General features: G+C 37.6%; 3 protein-coding genes across 11 annotated transcripts; 1 reads left to right on the forward strand and 2 right to left on the reverse strand.

Moving 5' to 3' along the window:
• Window positions 1-1281: 1281 nt before the first annotated feature.
• On the forward strand, window positions 1282-8185 carry LOC140777966 (homeobox protein ATH1-like). Of its 9 annotated transcripts, none has more exons than XM_073122420.1 (7): window positions 1282-1754; window positions 2804-2874; window positions 3824-3895; window positions 4659-6259; window positions 7050-7408; window positions 7493-7553; window positions 7788-8185. In XM_073122420.1, the coding sequence occupies exons 4-7, from the start codon at window positions 4946-4948 to the stop codon at window positions 7947-7949; spliced, it is 1896 nt and encodes a 631-aa protein (XP_072978521.1). In that variant the 5' UTR covers window positions 1282-1754; window positions 2804-2874; window positions 3824-3895; window positions 4659-4945; the 3' UTR covers window positions 7950-8185. The 9 variants fall into 9 exon arrangements, with proteins under 9 accessions (XP_072978521.1, XP_072978526.1, XP_072978520.1 ...); XM_073122419.1 differs by lacking the exon at window positions 1282-1754 and adding an exon at window positions 1788-1900; XM_073122421.1 differs by lacking the exon at window positions 1282-1754 and adding an exon at window positions 1788-1900 and having other exon boundaries at window positions 3827-3895.
• Window positions 8186-8616: 431 nt separating this feature from the next.
• On the reverse strand, window positions 8617-10531 carry LOC140777968 (coniferyl alcohol acyltransferase-like). The gene has a single exon (XM_073122427.1). The coding sequence runs from the start codon at window positions 10223-10225 to the stop codon at window positions 8846-8848; it is 1380 nt and encodes a 459-aa protein (XP_072978528.1). The 5' UTR covers window positions 10226-10531; the 3' UTR covers window positions 8617-8845.
• A 1951-nt stretch (window positions 10532-12482) lies between these two features.
• Window positions 12483-16953, reverse strand: LOC140779406 (RGG repeats nuclear RNA binding protein A-like). The gene is made up of 6 exons (XM_073124446.1): window positions 16613-16953; window positions 16056-16455; window positions 15824-15971; window positions 13049-13207; window positions 12912-12971; window positions 12483-12837 (listed from the first exon to the last, which is right to left on the reverse strand). The coding sequence occupies exons 1-6, from the start codon at window positions 16773-16775 to the stop codon at window positions 12646-12648; spliced, it is 1122 nt and encodes a 373-aa protein (XP_072980547.1). The 5' UTR covers window positions 16776-16953; the 3' UTR covers window positions 12483-12645.
• Between the last annotated feature and the right edge of the window lie 667 nt (window positions 16954-17620).

Consider the following 17620-nt stretch of genomic DNA (forward strand, 5'->3'; position numbering starts at 1 on the left):
TAGTAGTCTAGCGTCTTATAGAGTCCTCCATTTTGCCTCTATGAAGAAGAGCTCAGAGGAGGCTACGCTACGACTGTATAAAAAGGTACGTGTTTGTTTGCATTGATTAGGTTAATCTTGTTCTCTTCTCTCGGTGATAAGCTTTGCTGGGTGGTTTGGGAAGAGAAATGACATCGATTCTGATAGCATTAGGGAGCACTAAACATTAAAACTTGGACGACACAGAAAGATTAGCTATCTTTTATTATTAATTATAAACTCGTAGATTAATTATATGTTAAATAAAAAGTTTTAAGTATATAAATTCCTCTACAAGATTAATCAATTCCTCTAAGTGCCCAAAAATCTCTAGGAGTTTGGTTGACAGAAATAAATTTTTTCTAAAATTTTCATGTTAAATATGTGCTAACGTTTTGAATGAGAAAATATAATAAATTCTCTTTTTCCGGATACTTTTGACACATATTTTAGTTGGGATAAATTTTTTAAAATATCTCACCCATTTATTTCAAGAATCACTTATTTATGTAGTATTTATAGTGAAAAATATTTAAATATGAGATGTCATTTGTAATGCTATTTATATTACGATAAATAAAATCAAATTATCTTTTTGTTAATAATAATAATAATAATCACGAGAAGATAATATATAATTCAAACTTATTTCATATTTTTCTGGAACAACATAAAGCAAATTTCTAGTTACATTCACTAGATAATAAGGCAATGAGACTAACTTAATAATCTTTATCCTTTCTTCTAAATATTATAATCAAATATTATCTTATCCAATATCTTTATTCCAACACATATCTCTCCTTTTACGATCAAAACAAAATTTTAATTTAATTTTTGAATGCTAAATTTTAAATATTTACTTTATCTCACAACCCTGTCCTCTCTAGAGAATCTAATGGTAGTGTTTTGATACATGTTATTGGAGACCATGCCCCAAAACACCAGAACTTGGATGAGGAGTATCCCCCCTCTTGGGTTTTCTATGGCAGTGTTAACATAAAAAAGCCTACCAAGAACTGCAACTGCATGTGCTCTAACATACAAACACATGTGACATGCCAAACTGATCACAACCAGTGGCACTGCACAACAGCAGAAGCAGCAGGAGTCCCAGACTCCCAGCTAGCTTTTCCTTTCTTCCATTTCCAAGAAGTCTTTTGAGAATGTCTCTCTACCCCCTCCCTTAGCACTGTTTCTGTTGTGCATCATCTACACACATCTACTCCTTAATCAATCACTTTCTTAGCACAAGCTAATAAATGAACACTGTGAAAGTACATAAAAATAAGGGACATCAGTAGGGGGCAGTTGAACCTGTGGAGTAAATGGCATTGTAGGATATTAAACAAACACCTTGCTTCTGACCCCAGTAAGATCTGTCAGAGATCTCCCCACTAGATTGTGCTGACCTCATCTTGTCTCAAGAGAGTGGAGCCCTCTCCTCCCTCTACAATTCCTTTGAGGTGAGAATGAAAAAATAGAAGAGAGGAGAGGAGAGGAGTGGAGAGGAGGGGAGTACTCTTTTGTCTAGAGGTGTAGCTGGGAACAGCTGCCAGGAGCTGGAAGCCTGGACAGAGAGATTCCATATTTTTTGGCTGCCACCATCATCATTGCAGAAAGAAGCAGATGGAGATGGGGAAGACAAAGGAGATAAGGAGAGAGAGGGAGAGAGAGGGAGTAGAGGAGGTGGGGCCCGTGGGGGAGATGGGCCCCCAAAAGCCTGCACAAAGGGGGTAAATCCTAATCTCTTCTTACCCCTCCTCTTTCTGCTTTGTTTTTGCCCCTCTTTATATGTGGCTCCTCTTTCTCTTTCTATTCGTTCCTTTTTAACCTGCTTGCATGGCTCTTGATTGATGGGGCATGTACTCCTCTGCTAAAGGTTTTTTGGATTCTTTTCCTTGAAATGTTATTCTCTTTCCCTGATTTTTCTGTCTCCCCTGGTGTTTGTCCAAGAATAAGAAGTGAAAAGAGAAGTTGGAAAGAAAGAAAAACCTTGTTTTGGTTACTTGGTTTGGTTTAATTCCCACTTCTTTCTGTAAAAAAGCCAACTTTAACAGCCTAGTAGCTTCCGTTGCCATGTGAGAAGGAACAGGAAGGGAAATGATTGGTTCTGTTGAAGTTTTGAATAGCTGCCATGACAATTATAGGAGAACAAGAACCCTTTTTTTCCTTTGCGATTTGTATTGAAACTTACCTTGGCTTCAGGACTCGCATGTATTGACCTTTCTGATTTTTTAAGTATTTTTGAATGCAATAGAAAATATTATTGACTAGTCACCAGTGATCAATCATAGGGAGATAAAACCCATAAATATTGTAAATGTTCTTAGTCTCATGTTCTTGTCTTTTGGTTTCCAATTGGAGTAGGAAAACCCACTTCTATCATCAATCAGAGAGAATCTCACTTGTGTCACTGTAGCAGCCTTTGGCCTTTTCTACAAGCATAGGGAAAATGAATAATTCTCTTTAGCCTTGGGACCCATCCTTTTTGGTTCTTGTGCTCTGGAAATATCCACATATATATATATATATGCTCTGATACTTCAACATAATCAACTAGTTTGAATTGTCTGTCCTGAAAAAAAAGACCGAAGAACTATGCATTACATTGTTTTCTTGCTTACTCCAATAGCAATGAGAAATCACTCACTTGTAGGCACTCTATAAGGTAAATGCACCACTTTCCTTTCTAGGCTGAAGGATATGAGATTTGTCGAAGTATAGAAGGGTGAGCAGGTGTCAATTCTATAGTTCTTAGTCTACTGTTCTGCTTTTGGTTCAGGGTTCTTGGAGGAGGTGGTGTCTGTATCTACTTGGCATTTGATATCTCAGAACATCCCTGCACAAGAGGAGGTTTGTTCTTAAGTTCTCTTTAAGATCTCCACACTTACGCTATGCGTAAATATATTACTATTACCAAGGAATAGTTTGGATTTACTGCAGAAATGCCACTGCAGTTTCAGAATCAGAATTAGTATCAAATAGTTTCTTTCTTAGTTAGAGCTTTATTTGTTAAGTTGTTGTTTTGCTCTCTCTGTTTTTTTTTCCTCTTACAATTCTTTGAAAAAGTTTTTAGTTTCATCCTGGAATCTTGGTTTAATGTGCTAAGTTCCGCATTTTGGGAGATGAATATGTGGTAATGAATCTATACTCACAGAATGAGGATCAGATCATCATAGTTTGCTCTGATTCTTATACATCCACTATTTTTGTAAAATATATCAAAATGCAAAAGCTATCATATAATCTAATCTTCTTTTTTCCTTTTCACTTTCTCATCTGTAATTCTTGCTTACTCATATTGTCTATCAACCGTCTGCTTGTGATATCTCAGGTGGGTATAACTGTATAAGTATTTGGGGTGACTATTAACATTGTTGACTTTTGTGTCTGTTTCATGAGCCCATAATTGGACAATTTAGATCTAAATATTAACGAAGGACAACATAATGCTAAATTTGATGCTTCCACATGCTAGTGTTTTCTTTTTCATCCTTCATCTAAACACTTGCATGTTGTCCTTTAAATTATCCTCCTGTTACATTGTTTTATTTTGTCAAATTTTTTGGGCTTTGCATGTTGTCCTTTAAATTATCCTCCTGTTACATTGTTTTATTTTGTCAACTTTTTTGGGCTTCATCCATGAGAACTTCTGTTATAGCTTAAAAGATCTCCAGTGCAGATATCATCAGTCAAAATCATCTTAAAGACAAACAAAACTAGCTTGTATGCCTTTAACATGTCTTAATAAATAGAGCCATTGAACTAGATGTGGCTTAATCCAGCAATGCCACTTTTGCAGCAGAAGGAAGAAGGGAGAAAACCATAGCCAGCTAACGCTATGCCATCAATATTGGCCAGATGTGTCTTCTAGGTATAATCTATTATCAACCAGCTCTACATAATTAAATATTGGGCTGCTATCCATTAGAAATAATGTACCAATCCATGATACTGTACATTACCACAGTGTCTAATTACAGTTGATGAAATTGTGTTGCAATGCTGCTTTTTAAGCAATACTCCTCTCTTAATCAATCTAAAATAATTTCATCTATATTTCTTGAAGAACTATTGGCCAGGGTCATCTCCAACTGTAAGAAGACATGTAGTTTAATTATGCTTGTAATACCCCATAATAAACTCTCTTGGTGATGCTCCTACTTGAGTCTGGTTATGCCTTTGAAGACGTTAGCTTTAATAGTCACCAATTAAGTAAGTCTCGAAATAAAGATAGATATGTCTTTATTGACATATCATGGTTTATGGCAGATATGTCTCTTTTCCTTATTCTGTAATTTATGAAATCATAATGACCTCGTTTAATGTGTTCCTTAATCAACAGGTCTCTAATTATTTTGTCTCAACATAATTTTACTTGATAAATGAAATTAGATTTTAAAAAAATTAAAAAGATTTGACAAAAAGAACGTTACCGACCATGTAGACTTAGTTTACCAATGGAGGATGCTCGAGAGTTTCTGAGTATACTACTGAGAAACTTGCATTCAAGATATTTAGTTGTAATAGGAATTTTGCTTACCATTTGCATTTATATAGACTCCTTTACCATAGTACATTGTTATGTACTGAGTATAATCCTAGAACTCATATCATTGATTTGACTTGTTCTTCAGGTGATAAGAAGAAGAAATATCATGTCTGAATGTAATCTGCCCATCGTTCTCCCTTTGACCATCTTTGGATGATGCTGGAATAATATGTTCTTGCAGTTTATTTTCTCTAAGTAAATGTTCAATCAGCTTTGTGGGTCGGCTATAGGCAGTTTGAACAACTACAAGCAAGGACTTAATATGCATTTTGAGTGAGATCTAAGAAGTATCAGGAATTCCTAGGTCTGAAAATGTCAAAAGCTCCATATTTTTACATAATGATTTCATAGTAGTTTCTGATTCCTGCTGGAATGGAGAATGATAAACTGAGTGCTACATTGTCGATGTTCTACAATAACCATATGCTCCTGGATCCAGCTTCTTCTGATATGCTTTCAGGTCCACTGTTTAGGCCAGTATTAGCAGATCACAGTGGGAGCAGGCTGATGACTGGTGATGCATTGTTTCCAGCATCACAAATAGAATCCATGAACATTTCTTTTTTAACAGAAAACCACCAGATGTATGATGATGTACCATTCTCCACAAATATTCATCATGGGAAAAACATTGCATTTAATAGTTCATTTGGCAGCATTGACTTGCAGGAACATTTGATGGGAACTCCATTAACTGCAACTTCATTCGCAAATCAAAAATATCTTATCAATATGAATACGTCTTCCACTTCAATGTTGCCATCTGAAGCGGTCAGGTTATCTACTTGTAGTGAAAGCTGCAACACAATCAATTCATCACTTACAACCTCAATAAATTGTGAGTTTGGACCAATAGATGATGTCATTTTTTCAGCATCCAGAGGGGATGACATGTTGAATGTGGATGTGGATTATACATGGAGAAATGATGAAGCTCTGGGCCAACAGGTTATTTCACAAAGAGCAGATAGCTCTCTTCATCCATCATATTGTGTTAGTGGAAGCTCAGATTCTGCTTGGATCTTAAATGGATCAGAGTTGGACTTCTCTCAACACTGTAATACTTATGCACCAGGCAGTGAACTGTCTCTGAGTCTTGGCTCCTATCAACCTTCTGTCATCAATACAACTAATATCCCAGATCAGTGCTCAGAAGTAAGCTGCTCTGGTGTAACACATGCTACCACAAAAGATGGTGCATTTATATCCAGTATGGAATTCCAAGCTTGGTCAGACCAATTTAAGGATTCTTCGGATGATGTTGCACGGGGAATGGAGTTAGGACTAGGGCAAACATACCAGAGCTCTTCAAGGTCTGATCATTTTTTTGGTGCACTACTAGGATCAAGGTATCTCTATGTGGCTCAACAAGTACTTGTCGAAGTTGCCAATTATGCATTACAAAATCCGAATGAGGCAGCTGACCCACCTCGTGGGATTAGTATTGAACCAAAAAAGTCTTTTGCTTCTAGTTACTCCGCAAGTGCACCTTCAACAGTAGATTCCGATGATGTACCAATCTTATCTGGAGAAACCAAATCCCACGGTCATGGGGCATTTTCAACAGTAATTTCAGATGAGTTACCAATTCCTTCTGAAGAAGCAAAATCTCAGGGTTGTATAGATGCTCAGCCATGGCAGGAAGTCGATGAGGTGAAAAGCAAGCTGCTAAGTATGCTTCATTTGGTAAGTCAAATATAATCTTATGTTTTGAAAAGTAGGCACTGATATACTCAAATGTAGGGGAAAAAAGAAATGCTTGAGATTCTATTTACAATATGCTGCTCTTTGTAATGTGTTCTGGAGTCAATTATTTTACTTGTGCTCCTATAACTATTAGTTTTCAGATTTTTATTCATCTTACCATTTAATAACTCAAACAGATATTGTTAAAGAAATATTTGCTACCTGACAATTTCAAAGAGACTTTCAAACTTATCCGTATGTACAGATGTATGTTTCTGAACTTCATAATTAGAGGTGAATTTGGCCTAAAATATGCAGAATTGTAAAAATTTAACCTCAATGGACATGAAAGTGATGCTTATAGTGGATATGAGATTACGAGTTGCCTGTTAGAGTTTTAGCTTGACATATGAATATTACTTCACAGCATTAAATGGAATTAAAGAACAACTCGTGTATTGCCTGAGTTGGAGGTTTAAAATTTCTAATTTATTATGTACTTCAAATGAACAATCTTGTCCAATGCATGCCGTCAGTTCATGGGCCGAGATTCATAATGTCCAAGTTTCTGAATTTCCACAGTTGCACCAGAACTTAATACAACTGTTTCATTAAATCTGCTTTTTACTTCTCAGACAAAATGATATAGCTTGTAAGCATTTGGATTATGTTTCTCCTTATTCATCTCCTAGTTAATTATTCTTTGAGGTTTTTCTGCATGTTGTTACAATATTTCCTCCAGGATAATTTTAGTCTGTAATAATAACACACCTCATGCTGGGGATTATAGGTTGACCATAAATACAATCAGTGCTTAGACCAGATCCAGAATGTCGTCTCTGAATTCCATGATGCAACTCAGTCGGGCATTTCCATCGTAAATGCTCGGTTTGCTCATCATACAGTATCTACCCTTTATAAGAACTTGAGAGAGAGACTTACCAGCCAGATAATCTTGATTGCTCAACAACCCAGTGCAGACTCTCCGAGTGAGAAGGAGAAAATCCTTGAATCTTCACTCATCCAGAAACAATGGGCTTTGCAGCAGCTGAAAAAGAGTGGTCAGCAATCTTGGAGACCCCAAAGGGGCTTGCCCGAGAAATCCGTTTCAGTTCTACGGGCATGGATGTTCCAGAACTTTCTTCATCCGTGAGATCCTTAGCACAGACTTTTACCGCAATATCTTTATTGAAGTGATATTAGATTAAATGACTGAATCTCGTGTTATTTCAGATACCCTAAAGACAACGAGAAGCACTTACTCGCAATAAAAAGCGGTTTGACAAGGAGTCAAGTAAGTAGAATCTCACCACATTGTGCTACGTTGAGGTTGACTTTAACAGATACCTTTTTAAGAAAAAATTTCGGTGATAACCAAGTATCTGTACTCTTATTTTGCATCAGACTAGTTCAGTCATCCAAACTTCTAATCTGACCCATAATTCTTGATGTTTGAAATTCAAACTTCATGATGCAATTTTGTTTTGATGGTCCAGTCTAACTTATACCATCCTATTGCATTGTTTAGGTATCTAACTGGTTTATAAATGCTCGGGTTCGACTGTGGAAGCCAATGATAGAGCAGATGCACTCAGAACTCAACAAAAAGAACCAAAGTGAGGATGGATCCGGCAGTGACCCCAGATGCCATGCAGATACTGCTAACAGCCAGATATTCCAGATGAGTTGAAGTGCCTAGAATTTTTGTTCACCAGTTTTATCTGCAGATCACAGTTACCAGGCAGAGGATCCATTCGATATATTCCTCTTTGCTCATTCTAAAAGATAAGCCTAAGCACAACCACTAGCCTGGGATCACCATTTTTTATGAGCATTGTTATAATCCACAATCCACAGCCTCATTGGTCTGCTTGTAAATTACAATTCAGGAATCATTAATAGAATGGCAGGTCTCAGTCTTAAGCTTTCTTTTGCTCAGTCCAAGATTTACGTAAGCTTTAATTAACTTTAAAAAAAAAAAAAGCACCCATATAGATGTAATCGTCTTACAATGTATTGCTTTCAGTTTGACATATTAATTGCAGTAAGCATGGCCTTAATAATCTGCAATTGTGGCAGATACCTTGTTTAGTCGATGATAAAAAGTAGTACCACGAGGGAGGAAAGATATTCTTTTATTATAGTTTTTGGTACATGTCTTTTAAATTTCAGTCGCACAAAGTTTGAACGGCTGTAACATTTTTAATCCTTGTCAAAATTATGCATGGTGTGTCCACTGAGCTTCTTAGTGCAAATTTCCTTTTGACTTTATATATTAATCATATCTACTGTGAAGCTAGTAAGTCAGTTAAACTAGCTCACAAATTAGGTAGAGATGTGTATCTAATCATGGCAGTTAATTATTCCATTCTCTTTTCACTTTAAAAAAGAAGAAAAGAAATCGTTCCAAGGATTCCAGACTATGACAAGTATTTGGGAAGTACTACTTCCCAATGATATATATTTATATGTAATAATAAAGCATAAGATATCAATTTCACAGATCTTCCGATCTACGAACTCGTTATTCCATTCAACATCCTTTCCTGATGCCTTACCTAACTTCACAACTTCTTTGTGTCATTACTACAAACGGCTTACCTGCGTCGGCGCCGTAAGCCCGAGGTTCTCCGCCGTCGCCTTCTTAAAAACCCTCCCTGGATCCGCTTCGATAGCGGCCGCGAGCTTCGGCCACAGCCTCCCCCCGGCAATCCAAGACCCATCTCCCTTGCTACTCCTCAGAAGCGTCATAGACGCCGTCCCAAGCCTTCCAGGTCTCACCCATGGCATCACGAGCCCCGGCTTCCCGAATCCGAAGTCCGCGTCCACCTCGAACGACCCGAGCGACGTCACCACCATGGCCGGGGACCCGAACCCAACTCCTACCACCTCCGTCCACTTCCCGTATTTCTTGTTCTCCTCCATCCAATCCACCAGTTGCAGAAACCTCTCCTTGCTCGCCACTTGCTTGATCGCGGTCCTCACCATCTTGGCAATGGCTGATAGCGGCAACTGCGCCAATTCTTGGACCGTTATCTCCTTGCTCGCGTAGGTGACGACGTTTCCGAGGTACCCCTCCATGGCGGCGTTGACCTCGCCACCTAATCGTCTTCTCCCTTCGACTGGCCAGGCCATGCGGCAAGTGGAGTCGGACTCGCCGATTACGGAACCCATGGTTTTCCACAAGTACGCCGACATCGCCTCCGTTCGCGTCGCGCGGTGTCCGGCCGAGCTCGCCAGCTCGCGTAGTCGGTCGACGTCGCAGGCGTCGACGACGTAGTTGCGGCGGACGACGGCGTCGGCCATGAGCACGTTGATTAACTTGGAAGGGTCATACCTCATGAATTCTTGCTCCAGTTTGGAATCATACCTCGGCGGCGAGCGCGGCCGGAAGACAGAGCGGTCGTGGTTGGGCGGGCTCGAGAGCTTCCCCGAGCGCACGAACTCCGACCAAGAGCTGGGGAGCATGGTGAGGCCATGGCCGTCGACTAGTAGATGGTTGGTTCCCCACGAAATGGAGAATCCACCGCAGGAGAAGCGGACGAGCTGCAACGATAAAGCCAAGTCTTTGGCGAAGGGGAGTTGGATAAGATTGAGAGATTTGTCTACGTCGTGGAAATGGATGGCGGATAAGGGGAGACCGGATTCGGCGACGACGAGCTCGGCGCCGGCGTTGTTGTTATTGATTTCTGGGACGTTGGTTGCTGGGTCAGTTTGGATTCGACCCGAGAAGGGGAAGAAGTAGTTGAGGAAGGCCGGTAAGGTGGATTTGACGGTAGAAACGATGGAGGAGAAGGCGGAGTCGCCATTTCCAGGACTGGGGTAGATGGTGAAGAGGGAGATGTGGAAGGAGTGGAAGACGAGGTCGAGGTTGGAGACGGGGAGGATGGAAGGTTGCGGAGGAGGATTGGAAGCTTTGATGAGGGTTCGACTGGTGACTCGCAGTTGGAGGTCGGGAATCGCCATTCTTGAAAGTTGGAGGTGGTGTGGGTTCACTTGGTATTCGAAGAAATGCCTCTGTGGTCTGTTTCCGGGCAGAAGAGTCGAAGAGTCCACCCAATTTGTTAGCCCTCTTTTTTGGGTGGTAAGGCCGTCGAGTTTGACAAGCGGCTCAGGCTTGGCTTGGACTCAGCTCGGCTGAAGCTCAAGTTTGGCTCAACTCGATCAAAGCTGAATTGAGCTCGAGCCGTTGTAATAGATTCGATAGGCTAACTACCTATAACTAATAACACGTGACAATAAAGAAATATTGCACCCATCACTCACCCATCAGGCTATCACCCTCAAGTCCCCCACCCTCACCCTCACCCTCACCCTCATAGCCTCACCCCACGCATTGCCACCTCCTCTCTCTTCGCCGGTCTCCATCGGCAAGCCACCACCACGGCGTCACGTCCTCCTCTCCATCGGCCTCCTCTTCCTCCTCCTCCTTCATCAGCTTATCTTCTCGTCGTTGCCTCTGCCCTCACCATCATCGCCTCATTCTCTAATCAAGAATTATGGGACTCGAAAGTAATTTCAAGCCGAGCCTGAGCCAGCTCACTCAAGCTCTGCTCCTTTACACCCTTATTGGGTAGGGGTGGTGACCTCAGCAGCAGCGACCAAAGTCCAAGCCATGCCTTGACTGCAAGACAAGAATACGTATTTTTTTAATCCTTAAAATGAGGTGTTTATTCAGAAAGTAATAATTTTATGTCTACTTATATTTTAAAATAATAGTATAATAAATATTTTTAATGTTATATAAAGAGAATTTTTTTAAAAAGTGTTTTATTATAAACAATTTTTGATTTAATATAAAGTATATTAATGGAATAAATATTAAGAGTAAATTAATAATTAGGTTAATGTGTGATAAAATATATAATTTTAATAAATAAATTTTATTATTATGATTTTTTTCGACGTAACGAATTGTATTATTCTGAAAAAAAAATTATCAAACAGAAATGTAGAAGAGTATCTCATGTCACAATAATTTATTAGGAAAAAAGAACTCAAATTACTAGTTGATTGGAAAAAGAAACTATTTTGCCTGAAATTCAAGAAGATGAAAATAAACAATTTTGCGTAAAACCCAACGTGATGGAAAGGAAACTTATAGTCTCCCTGTTCACTCATGAAATAAGAATAAGTTTTATTATTTTCGTGCAGTAACTAAATAAAAACTTTCCTTATTCTACTTAGTATAATAATTTATTATTTTTCTCATCTTATTCTATATAATTTTTAAAAGATAATTTAATAATAACTCATAATTATTATTTCACTCATAGATTAAATAATATTTAATTATATATCATCTCACCTGTAATTAAGAATTCTCTCTCTATTATCTCTTCTCTTAATACCGAACATCTCAGCTATGGTTTCATTTTATCATACGTACTTATAAATTCAAATTACCCTGGAGTACTTTTTTATATTCTTTAATACACAATTTATTTTATATATCCCAAATTGCTTCTTTATATTATTTTTTTATAAAAGATATCTTTTACATAAGGTACAAACTTAAAATTCCTAATTATACTACAGTGCCTTTTTATATCCTACCGTGCATAGTTATTCAACAATACTTATTTATTTTCTCTGGTACGTAGTTATTTTATGTAACACAATCTTATAACCATATATTATCTTATAGCGTATATATATATTTATAATAAAAAAATATTATCAGTATAAAAAATATCATTTACTACTATTACCTTAATATATACTCAAGATTATTTAATTTAAAAATATCACCAATTTTCAATACGAATTTATTATTCTTTAATATTTTATATTAATTTACATCATATCAAATTTAATTATTATGTTTTATACTACTATTAAACTAAATATTATAGCTTATAATAATATTAAGATCTCTTCTTCTAGTATTAAAAATAAAAGCAGTCACAAGTATTCCACTCTTTTTCCACAAGTGAAACACTTAAAAAAAGGCTTTGTACCATCCAATAGATAATAGAAAGACACATAGCCATTAATGACCAATTAAGAAGACAGAAGCCTATATACAGATATCTGCAAGTAAATATCAATCTTCTTTTCCATACAACTACTCCTGAGGCTTGCCCGACATGGAGACCCTCTGGAATCCTGCTACGAAATCTAGAGGACCCGTTGCCAGGCCGCGTCAAGGCATACATGTAAAGGTCAAGAAGAGAACTACAATCTGCTACGTGAGTTAAGAGTTAGGCAAAGAGTGCAGGCGTTGGGACAAAAATTTTAAATTAGGCATGTCTATTCACCAAGATAGAGGAACACATCATAACAAAAACTACCTAGACAAGGGAAAGATAAATTTAAAACAAATGCAAAGGCGACGAGCACGTAAGTTTTACGCCCAAAAGAACAAATGAAGAAAAAAAAAACCTCTACTTTCCACCAAGAGTGGGGAATTGCCCAGGATCCTCAATTGAAGGGGCAGAGTAGGTGTTCATTCTCCCACTGCCAAAACCACCTCTGAATGATCCCCGATCACCTCGACCCCTACCACGGCCACGGCCACTCGGATTATAAAACCTTTCTCCTTCAGCAGGCTTCAGAAACTCGTTGATACTCAGAGACTGAGAGAGGAAGTTATTAATAAAGAGTACACTTTTGAAGCTTCGAATCACAAAAGATAAAAGAAATACACTACCTTTTTGGCACGTTCTTCCCGTTCATTATCTCTTTTCTTCCCAATATCCTTTTCAGAACTCTATGAGAAGATCATTGTTCTGTTAGAAAGCACAGAAACTTTATAATTCAAGGAACCGATTTAGTGAGCATGCTTACCAGCTTGATAAAGACTTCATCATTTCCTTTCTTGATAGAAAGCTGCTTCATGGATTCAAAGTCCTTGTCAAAGTCCACCTTCCTCTCCTCGGTTTTCATTGCAAGTAATGCTTTTCGTTTTTCCTCTTTTACTTTTTCGTACTCCTCGAGAGTCATTTCCTGTTCAAGCCAGTTGAAAAAGTCCATGAAGAATATGCAGAATTTCATTTAAGACAAGGCAAAGAAAAATATAAGATTAATTAGACCAAGTCAGAGGCTTGAGTTTGCATTAGAGTGTTGATGAACTGAAAAAGGACAAGTATTTAGATCTGATAACCCAGCAAAAGGTAGATTTTGATCAAACCAACAATAATGCGAAGGAAGAAAAGAAAAAAAAGAAGAAATTATTACTCAAAGGCATCAAAATACAGTACGAAAGCCCCAAGATTTGCAGAAATAATTACTGAACCACCCTATAAAACTAGATAAAAATTGATGAATGAAAGAAGATAAGGATGAACACAGAAATAACTATACTTCAAAAACAATGAAATGCCCAAATACCTTTATTAATACTAGCTGCAAAAGATATATAATTACCACAAAATAAAGAAAACATCATTGTAATATGTATGGCAGTTTTCTGAATTGTACATGATTCAATTACATGCCAATACCTTGATGCTGCCACTGGAAGTACATGTCGGCCGGGTGAAATGGAGTCAATGCATATGACTAGTTTAAAACTATGCAAGATCCGTGGATCGGCCATAGGCTAATAAAAAAGATTGCTAGTAACCAAGCAGCTCTGACAAAAAGGATGCATAGACTGAATACCAGGAAACCAATAGCTTTTACTTAGTTATATACGAGATTCAAAATATTTGCATGTATGTTTGTGTCAATAAGTCAAGTATCTTTTGAATATAACATTAAAAAGATACTACTTTAAACTGATATAATATGATAAAAATAATAAATTTCAACATAATCATTGAATTTCTAAAGCCCTTCTACCAAGCACATAATGCCTCCCAAAAGATTTAAGATAGGGCTGTTAGATGAAATTAATGTACGCCCGCAACGGAACCAAAAATGACACAAGAAAAACCATCTGGTTCTCTCAAAGGCGAGAACTAAACTGAATGGTAGTTAAGATGATTACACAATCTTGGTACTTACGCAAAATAGATATGCTTGTAGATTATGAGATTCTTAACAAAAGGTCAGTCAAATTCCTGTGTGTAATCCAAGGGTAATATGATTGCAATAATAGCAAATCAGGCATCAATTTCATAGAGTGAAGAACGTAGTTTTTCACCGATCTATTAATCAGTAAATCTGGAAAAGTAACTTCTGTATATTGTGATAAGTTATTTTCATTTTCCAAGGAAAAAGATGTCCAAATAATAAAAAAGTAATCATGTCCTATATCTAAATAATACCTCTCCAATCATACAATCCATCAAATCTTAGTGATATATATATATATATATTCAGATGCCAGGAAAAACCCAGTTTATACATTAAAAAATTGGAAATGAGAATGGGAATACTACCTCAACGTCCTTTTCAAACGTTGGAAAGTTGAAATTTTTCTCCATGCAAGTAGTGATTCAAATAATCTTTTCCCTATAACGACCAGTCTATTCAGAGGTTTCTACCATATATAGTTTGAATTTCGTCTGAAACTGAGACATTTTGCTAAAACATTTCATGTTCAATCCTATCTGATTCAAAACTACGCCCACAAATTAGCATCCAACAAAAGAATTCCTCATTACAATTTTTTTTCATGTATGTTTTTAATTCTAAGCTGGATTTAACTTGTATCTACCTCAATATCAACCTCATTGCTTAAATAAATTAGATTTTGTGTAATGAATCAAAAAATAAGATAAACAAGACTATTTATCAAAAGAAGTCCGAAAATAAAACAACAAAACTAGAGCTGAAACTGACTGAAACAATTCGATTTTTTAACTAAAGCCGAAACCACAACTGAAACTTCCAACTATACCAGTCAGATAAATGATCTGGATATATGCAGTGAGATGTCTTAAACACAGAAAATAATAGCATTAGTCAGTTACTTAAAGAACTTAATTTGCAATATGTTAGAAAGACTCATTTTAATAGCAAAGAATAAATGTCTTGTTTACTGGTGTCATAATTTAATCCAACTTATGTCAAAAGAGCCATACTTTAATAATAGATTTATTTCGAAGAAATAACGGAAATATACTTTTAATTACTGATCCGAGCACTTTAGCTGGAACTAAAAGTTCATGTACAGCTGTACTAAGTTGCTTGCTAAAGTTCAAAATGCTAATGAATATACCAGACACCTTGGAGATTGATATGGTTTTTGTAACATCTGGATGAGCCAGCAAGAGTTAAACAAGTGGAAGAGTGGGTTAGTAAGCATGCTAACTTGGCTTTCTTCACTTTCCATACATAATGCACCGTTTACTCCAGAGTTTCACTAAACTATAGATTCATAATAACACAAAAGAAATCATAAAATTGGGGATGTCAGTCTCTTTGCCATTCTTTCACCCTTGCTGAGTTCCAAAATAAACTCTTTCATGGCAAGCAGCATGAGTGGTTAATGTGAACAAGCCTTGCTCTTGGCCGATAGGTGCTCTAAAATTTTAGTTGCTTCTTAGTTTATCTCACTTCATACAATAGAGTTGATCAATGTTAGAGCTAAGATAAACTCTATAAAGTTCAATGCATCATACTCCATAGCCAGTAAACAATAGCAAAATAGTAACTGAACAATAAAGGATCTACCTTATCCTCAGGTTCCTTCTCTTCTTTCTCATTTTCTTGGCCTTCTTTGTTATCCTTATTCACTTCATTTGACAGCCCATCTTCCTTCTCTGGCAGCTTCTCAGGATTTACAGTCAACTCATCAATTTGCACATTTTCATCAGTTACCCTACCCAAAGGACCAAAGAGTTATTTATATATGATGATATCAAATAAAAAATTTGTATAATGTAAGAGAGAAACAAGACCCAACTGTGCAAAAACATCATCTGTTGTGGTACCCCAGTTGCCCCTTCCTGCTCCGTCACGCTTAACTTCATATCCACGGCCAGTTCCACTGCGCCTCTCGTACGTCCTCCGTTGCGGGCGTTCAGAATCACCTCCAGCCTCTCCATTCTCGTAGCCACCTCGGCGGCCACCACGGTAAGAGCCCCTTTGAGAGCCATAACCTCCACGTTCCCTCTCAGACGACTTCCCAGCATCTAAATCTTCAGCACCAGCCCCACCGGCGGTACCATAACTTCCAGAAAAGCCATTAGCATCCGCATTCGCAAAACTCCTACTTGTACCTCCTCGTCCACCCCTACCACGTGGAGCCACGCCTCGGCCAGCACCACCTCGTCCCGGAGCAGCATTACTCCGTGCCTCCCTCACTAACGAAATCAAACAAAACGTACCAAAACACTCAAAAACTTTTAAAAACCGCACCTTTCGTACAAATAGAGCAGTATTTCCAAATAAATAAAAAAGAACACCTAAATCTCGAATCTAAATGGTGAACAAAGGGACTATGAAGCAAGTGGACCTCACCAGATTGTTGAGGAGGAAGGGGCTTCGAGGGCAGCTTCGCCGCCACCGGAGGCGCGACTTCGGGCTTCCTGGCCGCGATCTTTTGCTGCTGCAAAGCAATCAGATGCGAGGGATCATCGTTGTCGTCATCTCCAAGAAGGTCGAAGGGGTTTACGGTGGCCATCTAAGCGACAGTAGAAGGATCGAAGGGACTGGCGCGAAACCCTCGAAGAAGATGAGATCTAAGAAGAACCGATCGTCATGTAATGCCAATGACGGAAGAGAAGGGTCTTCTCCAAAGGGAAACAGAGCTAGGGTTTTGGAGAGGCGGCGGAAGGAAGCAAAAGTGTAAAAGATGAGCGTAAGAGCCCTAATACGAGCCCCATATAAACTTCGCGGCAATGTCTATTAAAGGGTGAAATGACGATTGTGGACGTTATAGGAACAGTTGAAGTATGGGCATTTTTGTCACTTCAACCAATTAGATGGTACGCTTTCAGATCCGACCGACTTCGGCTGGATTACATTTGAACCAAATCTAGACGGAATTTATTTAAATTTTTTTAAAAAATAATGGAAATTGAGATTTTTTTTTTAATTATATGATTTTTGCTCATACCACCTCAAATTTATCATAATCCACATGAGATTTAATGGTTCCAAGCAATACATTTGGTAGAATTTAGAATTTTAAATCATTTAAATTCTACAATTCATCTTAATTTTGACATTTTCATACCAAGAGGTTGGCATTGGAATGTTTTGCAAGATAATTCTATTTTACAATCACATTTGTAAATATGGATCAAAATCTCTTATGACATATGCATCACATATAAATTAAGTGCACTACAAAAAGCTAAAGTAGTTGGTGTTAGCAAGCAACAAGGATCTTAATCCATATTTATTAATGTGATTAAAAAATAGAATCATCTTACAATTAAATAAATATAATTCTATTTTATAATCACATTAATAAATATGGATCAATATCTCTTATGACATATGCATCACATATAAATTAAGTGC

Source organism: Typha angustifolia, chromosome 15, assembly GCF_048772165.1.
Source record: "Typha angustifolia cultivar Huaian chromosome 15, ASM4877216v1, whole genome shotgun sequence".
In the NCBI taxonomy this organism is placed as follows: Eukaryota; Viridiplantae; Streptophyta; class Magnoliopsida; order Poales; family Typhaceae; genus Typha; species Typha angustifolia.